Genomic DNA, 10,830 nt, shown 5'->3' with positions numbered 1-10,830 from the left:
CAGGACTGTTGAATTGAAATTATCATCCCTTTTTCCCTCTGAAGAAAAAAAAAAAGGTGTCGTCTTGTCGTCGTCCCCCACCCCGAAAAGTAATTACATCTCCTACTTCTCAAGCAGTGTGAAAGTGAACTAAAAAAAAGAAAACCCTAAAAAAAGATGTATAACAGTGGTGGGTTGCTACTGGTTTGCCCCGGATTCAAGCGAACTGGTAGCAGTGGGAGGCTCCGCCCACCCTTCTGGATGCTTCTGTGCGCAAACTGGTAGCAAACTAAATTGAAACCCACTACTGATGAATAAACATATATTTATTGGATCTGGTGAAAAACAAAACCCAAAACCATAGTTCTGGACTGTCATCAGAGTTGTGGGAAAATGCAGAAGGAAACCACTGAAAGTTTTAAAACGGAGCTACACGAATCCTGGATTTTTCCACAGCAGCAAATTGCTATATTTCAACCTAGAGACGGGGTGAAGCCCAAGAGCTGTTCAATGGGTTTGTATCTCCATTCATCTGCCTCCAGTTCTTCCACTAAGCCAGCGAGTTTTTCCATTCGAGCGACTTGCTGATCTGTATCAGAAAATTAAAAAATGGGTTTGCAATCAACGTTTGGTTAAGCCTTTTTAATGGACTATAAGCCGCACATCATGTCTTACAGCAGAAACAAAATCTTTCATCACAGGAAAATTAACCAGTTAGAATTCAATCAATTTGTTTTCATTGTAGGACTCACAAGACATTTTCAACCCACAAGACAGGATAAAAAAATATTAAAAATAAACAAATTCTGTTCAAAGATCCTCACGTTTATTTTTCAGCTGCAGAGAAACAAATGTATTATTTCTACTGCTCCAGTTCTAAATCCTAGAAAAGCTCTTTTAGATCCGACTTTATTCCAGCTATCCTGCTGTTTCTCATACAAACTGTTAGCCAGTGAAAATACTTCAGATAATCCCTACATAAATAGATGTTGGGATATATCCTTCAAGCTATGAATAAGGCCAAAATATCTGTTCTCTAGAACAACCGTATTGCATGTGAGTCAACAAAAAAAAAAAAGCTATATCTTAACTTAAATATCAAACACTTCCACATAGTGATATCTTATTATTCTGTCATCTGCTACAGCTGGTACATCACAAGGAAGCTAAAACAAAGTTATTGTATTACACTGAGATTGTTCATGCCTTTATCTATCAGATGCTTTTCATTTTGTCAAAATTCTCAAACGTGTCAAATACACTAATATAGTTCAAGAAAAGCCATAAACTGAAGTGCACTCGGAGACTCCAGTTAGTCCAGAATGCAGCTGCGCGGGTGATTGAGGGAGCTCCACGTTGCTCCCGGGTACCACTCCTGCGCAGTCTGCACTGGCTACCTGTGGTCTTTCGGGTGCGCTTCAAGGTTCTGGTTACCACCTTTAAAGCGCTCCATGGCTTAGGGCCCGGGTACTTACGGGACCGCCTGCTGTTACCTTATGCCTCCCACCGACCCGTACGCTCTCACAGAGAGGGTCTTCTCAGGGTGCCGTCCGCCAAGCAATGTCGGCTGGTGACCCCCAGGGGAAGGGCCTTCTCTGTTGGAGCACCTACCCTCTGGAACGAACTTCCCCCCAGTTTGCGCCAACTATCTGACCTTCGGACCTTTCGCCATGAATTAAAAACTTATTTATTTATCCAAGCGGGACTGGCTTGATTTTTAAATTTTAAATTTTTAGTAATTTTATATGGGGTATTTTAGGCTGGGTCAATTTGACGGTTTTAATTTGGATATTATTGAATATGTATTTTAATTGATATTTTAATTTTGTATATTTAACTGTTTTAACCTTGGCTGTACACCACCCTGAGTCCTTCGGGAGAAGGGCGGTATAAAAATTTAAATAAATAAATAAATAAATAAACAAAACAATTAAAAAAAACCATCAGTGTTGGAGCAGTTGACAAGGAATGATGACAGAGTAATTGAAGGGGTTCGGCAAAAGACATATTTTAAAAGATTTGTGGCATACAGATAGTCCTCAAGTTATGACCACAATTGGGCCCAACATTTATGATGCGGTGTGAAAAGTTAAAAGTTGAAGTGAATTTGGCCCCTCTGATGACCTTTCTTGCCACGGATGTTAAGTGGATCACTGAAGTTGTTAAGTTAGCGACAGCTTCAGTTGTTAAGTAAATCTGTCTTCCCTGCTGACTTTGCGCGTCGGAAGGTCGCAAAAGCTGATCACGATTCCAGGACACTGCGACCGTCATAAATATGAACCAACTGCCAAGCATTTGAATTTTAATCACGTGACCATGGGGATAATGCAATGGTTGTAAGTGTGAAAAATGGGCATTAGTCACTTTTTCCAGAGGTGTTGTAACTTTGAATTGTCACTAAATGAATAGCTGTAAGTCAAGGCCTACTTGTGCCCAATTGCAATGGGGTCATAGTTCCTCATTGACATAAACAAACCTAACGAATGAGACAGCTATTCCACAGTGACTGGACAATCTTATTTATGAGGAAAATGGGTTTTTAATATGAACATGTTAATGTCAAGCTTGTTCTGCCAAAGCTTCTTCAACAGATGTCCAGTGACACACCATAGGAAATTCTGTTTCCAAAGGAAGATAGGAAATTCGTAATGTCGTTAAAAGGGATGCCCTATTAAATTAAACCTGAAGTGTCAACAGGCTTAATAGGTGGATGGAATGTTTATCGGCGTAGTAAATGTTTATAAATATGTATATGGTTTAGTTCTGCAACCCAACAAGACAGACACAGACTTCAGAGGATAATTAGAACTGCAGAAAAAATAATTGCTACCAACCTGCCTTCCATTGAGGACCTGTATACTGTACGAGTCAAAAAGAGGGCTGTGAAAATATTTACAGACCCCTCACATCCTGGACATAAACTGTTTCAACTCCTACCCTCAAAACGACACTATAGAGCGCTGCACACCAGAACAACTAGACACAAGAACAGTTTCTTCCCGAACGCCATCATTCTGCTAAACAAATAATTCCTCAACATTGTCAAACTATTTACTAAATTTGCACCACTATTAATCTTCTTATCGTTCCCATCACCCATCTCCTTCCACTTATGACTGTATGACTGTAACTTTGTTGCTTGTATCCTTACGATTTATATTGATATTGTTTCCTGATTGCTTATTTTACCCTATGACTATCATTAAGTGTTGTACCTTATGATTCCTGATGAAGGTATCTTTTCTTTTATGTACACTGAGAGCATATGCACCAAGACAAATTCCTTGTGTGTCCAATCACACTTGGCCAATAAAAAAAAATCTATTCTAAAGCTGTTTGAATGTTGATACACTTAATAATTACTTTGAGATTGGAAATATTTAGGAATTTGCAATGTTGTACTAAAATAAACTTAACATGGGACAAAAACCCTGAAAAAAGAGCCAAGATATCTTGGCCTCACATGTATTATATAACAGCATTAATAGCTAGGTGCCACTGATTCAGATTGACATCCAATTATCAAAATGCTGTCCATTTAGAGATGTTTTAAATAATAATAATAATTTGCAGAGTGTCTTCCAAGGATATTCCAGTAATTGTATCTGGAATTATCTATTAGTGCATTTTATCTATTTTTGTCTTCTCCTCTTCTCAACCTTGAATAATACAATTTTTCCTCATTTCGCATTTTTCACCCCACATACCTGCAGCATGGGAGTTTCTGTTTGCTGAACATAACCTCAACACAACACCAGACTTTATTTGAGTTAAAACTGAATGAGTGGTTAGTATTTATGGTCTTAAAAATCATAATTCAAAGGCAAGTATCTTCTCTGCATCTAGTTTTCAATTCCATTCAGAACCACTTGAATGTCCTTTGTTTTAATGATTCTAACTTTTGCTGCCATTGAAATATCCTTATGAACTTGTCTTAAATTTTTCATTGCCATTTTGCTTAGAATTAATCTCCTATTTCTCTAGAACAGGAATGGGGAACTATGGCCCAGTTGTGAAATCTGAACCAGTTTGCTATCTGTTTGCTGGCCGTAAATGCGCGCTGTGTGCACGCATGCACAGCGTGTACCAAAAGCCAAAATGTGCGCTTTGCGCGGAAAAAGAACAGTGGTAGTAGAACAGTGAGGGGATGGGAACAGCTGTGCCATGTGATTTAGCTTTGCTAGAAAGCAGGATCTCCTGCTTTCTAGCGAATATAAACCACGCGGTACAGCTGATTGTTGGAAATACTGTTCATATGAACTGGTAGCTTTTTTTAATTACCAGTTCGCCTGAACCGGTAGCTTTTTTTTTTTACTACAGGTTCACCTGAACCGGTAGTTTTTATCACTACCAGTTTGCCCGAACCAGGGCAAACCGGTAGCATTTTACCCCTGCTATGGCCCCTTTATGAGCTGTGCACTTCAAATCCCAGAAATCCTGAACATGGATGGCTCAGGAATTCTGAGAGTTGAAGTCCATAGGTCATAAAGGGGCCATAGTTCCCCATCCCTGCTCTAGAGCCGGGGTCTCCAACCTTGGCAACTTTAAGACTTGTGGACTTCCCCAGAATTCTGAGCAACTGAACATACCAGTTGATAGTGAAAAGTGAAGGTAATGGTAGATAGCTGACACAACCCTTGTCATCTTGATATTTAACATTAACCCATATTTTCCACTTTCCTTCTTTTAGTTTCATTATGAGGTCTTCACTTTTTGCAAAGAAGATTTTTCCAGCTTCACAATGTTTTGACCTATTTTGATTCCAGATATCATCTTTTTCAAATTGTTTTTATCCTTTCATCCAAATCGGAGAACTTTCCTTCCTGTTATGAGAGTGGCCTGGGTAAAGATTTATTTACACCCACTACCGAAGATCCTGGGGGTGTCACATCTTACAAGCGGTTTCTTTCTGGTGACATTAATTCCTTACCTTTTGTGCTAATAGAGAAGAGATAAAGAAATACTAGCAATGCGATGTCTTATTGTGCTGTGGTTTTTTAAATACAGCTGAACAAATAGATTGTATATACAACCTTTAGCCCAAATATATTCTATATTCTGGCATACTCTAGAGCAGCGGAATCCAACCTTGGCAACTTTAAGTCTGTGGTCTTAAACTTGGGGAATTTTGATGGCTGGGGAATTCTGGAAGTTGAAATCCACAAGTTTTAAAGTTTCCAAGGTTGGTTGGATATCCTTACTGTAAAACCTTAAAATTGTCCATCTCGCTGTAGTCCCAAAAGGAATAGATCTACAAAATTGAAAATTTGCAAGACACTCTGGCAGAGCAGCAATCAAGCAATTAATTTACCTTGATAGAAAAACAGTATTTTAAGAACTCTTGGCCAATTTCTTTGGCCACAGAGTACGCTTGAAAATAGCAAGTGATCAAGTTTCCTTCAAAAAGAGTTACTTCTAATCGGATACTTTCTTCCAGAGTTCTGTTCCATCTTGATAACATTTCAGAAGCAAATAAACTGATGCCCAATGTATCACATGAGGAGGAAGAGATGATGAAGCGAGACGAGATTAAAAACCAGATGACCCAGAAAAAAAGATAGCAATCTTTATTAAGAGCAAAGTTATGCCTCACAAAGCTTTCTATGAGTGCAATGTTCATAGCTTGTTTTATGAACACAACAGCATCAAATAATGTAAGTTACAATCTTATCTCCTGGTTAAATAGACTATATAGATAAAACTTTGTTTTTGGTTTTTTTTTTATTACACAGGATAATATTGTGACAATAGGTTCGTTAAACATCTGCTATATTTTTATTATGTTCTGTTCTATCCTGTTGTTTTCAATACAGTAAGGTGCTTCTATTACCTTACTGGATTTCTATATAGATAAATCCTGACACAACATGCAGGTCTACGGATACAACACAGTTTGTGAATTTATTCACTTACCGTGTTTTACTTGTTTCAGTGTGGATGCAACTTGATAGCTGAAGACGGATTCACAAAGGAATCGTTCCGATCCATCTGTAAATAGAGAAAAAGGAAGTCTAAAATATTTATGATCCCGAAAAGTCTTCTAAGAGTATCACAAAAAAATTGCAGTCTTATTTTTATACCGATGTATAAATCAACAAGTGTGTGCATTCATTGTAATAATGACGAAAAGTGAACCAGGCCGACAGTTTAGCTTCTGATCCAACAATGACTAGCCAGTTCTCTCCAGGAAACTCAGTGTATGCTCAACAGCAAAGCTATTTGCTGCTGTCATGCAATGGATTCTCATACACCTGGATGACAGTTGTTGGGAACAGCATGTTGGATTCTTGGTCTGATCCAGTCATTTTCTCACTGGCATGCAACATCCCTTCCCTCCCCCCACCCCCGCCAACTGCATTAGATTTCCTATAGCAGGGATGGCAAACCTTTTTGCCGTTGCAGGCCAAAAGCAGGGGAGTGCAGGGGGGGTCGCGTGCCCGCGTGCCCATACCCATAATGCAATGCTCCCCTGCGCGCCCCTCCCGGTATATGTGCACATGAACACCCCCCCCCCGTGCTGCCCTCCCTGTGCATGCATCTGCCTCCCCACACCCCACGCATGTGCACACAACTTCCCCGCGCCCCATTTTGGGCCTAGCAGGTCTCCCTGAAGCCTCCAGAGGCCGGAAATGGCCCATTTCTGGATTTCTGGTAGGCCTGTTTTTCGCCCTCCCCAGGCTCTGGAAGCTTTCCTGGAGCCTGGTGAGGGCAAAAACGGCCTCCCCTGATCTTCCGGAGACCCTCCAGAAGCCGGGAATGGGCCGTTTCTGGACTTCTGGGAGGCCCGTTTTTCACCCTCCCAGAGCCTCCACATGAGCCCTGTGCTTACCTGGCATCCAAAATGAGCCGTGTGGAGACTCCTGGGAGGGGTGGTGTGGGCGGGCCCAGCCAAAAATCAGCTGGCCGGTGCATGTGCATGCGTGGTGGAGGTGACCTAAGGCAATGGTTTGTGTGCCCGCAGAGATGGCTCCGCATGCCATCACGGCCCTATAGGCTTCCAGGTAAAATTCAGAAGGCTTCATATCACCTATAAAGCTCTGTAAAGCACCCCGTCAATTTGTGGGACCACCTCTCTCTAAAAGTATTGGCCTTTCCGTTATACTTTAATACAGAGGTGTCAAGCTCAAGGCCCAGGGGCTGGATCCGGCCCATGGGCTACTTAGATCTGGCCCGTGGGGCTGCCCTGGAAACAGTGAAGGACCAGCCCGTGGTGCCTCTGCCAGTGAAAACGGAGCTCAGGAGGGTCACACATGGCCCTCCCGAGGTCCGTTTCGGCTGTAATGGCCTCCTGCCAGTGAAAATGGAGTGCGCACAGCCCTCCTAGCATAGCATAGCCTTTATTGTCATTGTGCATCATGTACATAACAAAATTGGTTTTAGCCTTACTGGTGCAATCCATGTCAAACATAAATAAGTATAAAGAATAATCCCTATGCAAGTAATTAGGGGGGGAAAAAAGAAAAAGAAAGAAAAAGAAAACCTAGTCATATGCTTTTGTGTGTGTGTGTGTGGAGTGATTGTGGTTGTGTTTAAGAGTCTGACAGCCCAAGGATAGAAACTATTTTTAAATCTATTTGTTCGGCTGGCTATGCTTCGATGTCTTCTGCCCGATGGTGATCCTGAGCTCCGTTTTTGCTGGCCGAGTGCTTGGGACACGGTAGGCACCCCGACACGAGTGATGTCAAGCTGGCACGCCCTCCCTAGCCACGCCCCCTCCCCGAGGTCAAACACAAGCCTGATGCGGGCCCTCAATGAAATCGAGTTTGACACCCCTGCTCTAATAGGTAGGCATGCTTTGAATCCTTTCTTTCAAACCATGTCATTTGATGGGAGTCAGGGGGTAAGCCTTTTCTATTGCAGGTCCCCCCTGTCTGGAACCACCTCTTCCCTGATATTTGTTTGGCATTGACCCTATGGACCTTTAGAAAAACATTTCAAATCTGCCTTTTCCTTGAGTTCCAGGGCCAAAATGATTGGACTTCCATCCCTTCCACTAGTGATGAGTTCCTTACTATCTATTAAAACCTTTGTATGGGATTTTTCTCATGGAACTTTTTATTGCCTTTTTCTTACTTGTTCATTTCATGCAAGCCACCCCGTTACCATATTGCAGTATTCGAGTTGGACTGCCATAGGACGGCTTTCAATGAACTGCAGAAATGGATAATGTAAACTTAGTTAAAAATTGCCCAGATCTACCTAAATGATTGGCAACTCAGGTGGGATAAAACGTTCCAGATTTAATTTCCAGCATCTCCTCAGAATGCTAGGAGATTTCGTCCGAAACCTCAGACAGACATTACTAATCAGTCTAGGAGACAGATGGATGTTAGGCTTTAAGTACCATAATATGAGACAGTTCTTTCTAGCCATATTATGCTGAAACGTTGAAATAAGGCATTTCATAGTTTTTGCGTATTGGACACAAGAAGAACAATGCCACTTTAATTCTCTTTAAATAAACTCCAAACGAAAATGCATCCTTGAAAAAAAGAAAGAAATCATGTCATGGATACCCACACTTAAATTACAGTTTAATAGACCTTCAAGACTGCTGCAAGACTAGCACACTATCTGTGGCCAAGATTAGGAGAAACTCAAGGCCCCATAAACAATAAATTTTCCAAGAAACCTTTATTTGCTAGGTATGTTATGGGTTACTCACCCATAAAAGGCAAATAATAGCCTGCCAAGCTTGATAATACAGACTTGATAGCGCAAGTTGAGATAGCTCATGTATGAAATGAATTGAATTTAGTTCTTATTTTTGTTCCCAAACAAGAAACCTAAGCTAATTTGGTTTAAGTCAGAACATTATCTTGTTTCCCCTCACATTCTGGACATAAACTGTTTCAACTCCTACCCTCAAAATGATGCTATAGAGCACTGCACACCAGAACAACTAGACACAAGAACAGTTTTTTCCCAAACGCCATCAGTCTGCTAAACAAATAATTCCCTCAACACTGTCAAACTAGTTACTAAGTCTGCATTACTTTTAAACTTCTCATCATTCCTATCACCCATCTCCTCCCACTTATGACTGTAACTTTGTTGCTTGTACCCTTACGATTTATATTGATATTATTGCTTATTTGTAGCCTAGGAGTATCATTAGGTGTTAAATTTGTATCCTATGACTATCATTAAGTGATTTAAATGTTGTACCTTGATGAAGGTATCTTTTCTTTTATGTACACTGAGAGCATATGCACCAAGACAAATTCCTTGTCAATCACACTTGGCCAATAAAAAATTCTATTGTATTCTATTTCTCAATTGCCCAGTTCAAATTCTCACAAATATAGGTTCCTTGCTACTTGGGATCACCAACTGACTTTCAAAACACACCATTACACAATCTCTGAAATAACCATCATTATGAATTTGGTATCTTCCAAGATATTCTGAATTGTGATTCCTATCATCCCCTTCGCGACAGCTGCTTCTGAAGGCACCAATTTCAGAAGTGAGATATGGATGGCCAACCTCTTGATAGCTAGAAATCGCTTTTCGCTTTTGACATATGGAGGAGGAAGTGCAGAGCCCAATGATATCTAGCAGGCAGGAGGCTCAAACCACACACCAGGTGCTTCTATGTCTTCTGACCTTTTAGCCAATTCTTGGCAGTTGAGGTTTTTTTTTCTAGTTTTGTTGAAATTATTTCAGCATAGACGCCGCAATTTTCCACCATTTACATATCTGAAAATGGTAGAAAATGGCACTGCTGATTTTCAGAGGAAGTTCTGGGAAGAATAACCAGCTCTGGTGTACATGAGATCTGTTCTAGGACGTAGGACGGTCACACAACTTGTTTAGAAATGATGTGTTACTGTCATTTCCAACCCCCTCCCTGTTGTTGAGCAAATCTAAAAAAGTAGCTTTCCCAGTTCACATTTGCTTAACTCTAAATCTTTCCTTGGAAAAATAGAACCATGAATCCCTAAAACAGGTTTAAAATTGAGATGACAATTGTGTAGTACGGAACAAAAGTTTCAGGTGTCCTATTCTTGGAGACATAATGGAAGGTAGGAATTGTCAGCAGAGCATTTAAAGGCATTAAATGAGCCGTGGTGGCGCAGTGGTTAGAGTGCAGTGCTGCAGGCTACTTCTGCTGCCTGCCGGCTGCCTGCAATTTGGCAGTTCGAATCCCACCAGGCTCAAAGTTGACTCTGCCTTCCATCCTTCCGAGGTGGATAAAATGAGGACCCAGATTGTTGGGGGCAATATGCTGACACTGTAAACTGCTTAGAGAGGGTGGTAAAGCACTGTAAAGCGGTATACAAGTCTAAGTGCTATTGCTATTAGTGTTCCTGTGAAAAGCCTATCATGAAGTCTGCCAGGTTCCTTGCCCAACAAATTTGATTTTATTCAGATTAATTAAAAAAAAAGAATTGGAGGCTTACTTGCTGCAAACTACCAGCCTCAAACACAATCTTTACTCTACTTTATAGCAGAGTAGCTGAAGCTGTATACAAGCATAATCAGTTGGCAACTGTGCTTATGCATGTATGTACTGCCCTCTATAGTAAAGTACAATTCAGCTACTTTCCCGGAACCAACTCAGCAGTCAGTTCTTCCAGACTCATTGACATATAGCTGGCTTACTCCTACTCTGTCTTTAGGAGACATGAAAAAGAATTAAGCAGGCAAATTTGCCTGTGGGGCCCTAACTTACACCAGCCTTATACATCCGTAATTCTGCTGACACTTGGCTAAAGTGTCTTGCAACTTATTATTATTTAGTCTGCTGCAGGAGCTTTTGATATTTAATGCTTAACATGCTGCCAATATAACATCAGTTGATGTGTCTAAACAAGGCAGCATCCTGCTTTTCTTAGGAGGTGACTG

At 40.9% G+C, this 10,830-nt stretch overlaps 1 protein-coding gene across 1 annotated transcript in view; it reads right to left on the bottom strand.

The window, feature by feature from the left end:
• Positions 1-290: 290 nt before the first annotated feature.
• The window catches only part of ANAPC16 (anaphase promoting complex subunit 16), a 32,621-nt gene continuing 22,081 nt past the window's right edge, over positions 291-10,830 (bottom strand). The window contains exons 3-4 of the mRNA XM_058188275.1: positions 5,893-5,967; positions 291-568 (exon numbers count right to left, since the gene is read on the bottom strand). Of these exons, the coding sequence (XP_058044258.1) occupies positions 453-568; positions 5,893-5,967 (191 nt within the window). The 3' untranslated portion in view covers positions 291-452. The remainder of the gene's footprint in view (positions 569-5,892; positions 5,968-10,830) is intronic.

This window comes from Ahaetulla prasina, chromosome 6 (genome assembly GCF_028640845.1).
Source record: "Ahaetulla prasina isolate Xishuangbanna chromosome 6, ASM2864084v1, whole genome shotgun sequence".
Classification (NCBI taxonomy): Eukaryota; Metazoa; Chordata; class Lepidosauria; order Squamata; family Colubridae; genus Ahaetulla; species Ahaetulla prasina.
The sequence above is the reverse complement of the archived record's forward strand: the minus strand, read 5'-3'. Positions and strand labels throughout refer to the sequence as shown.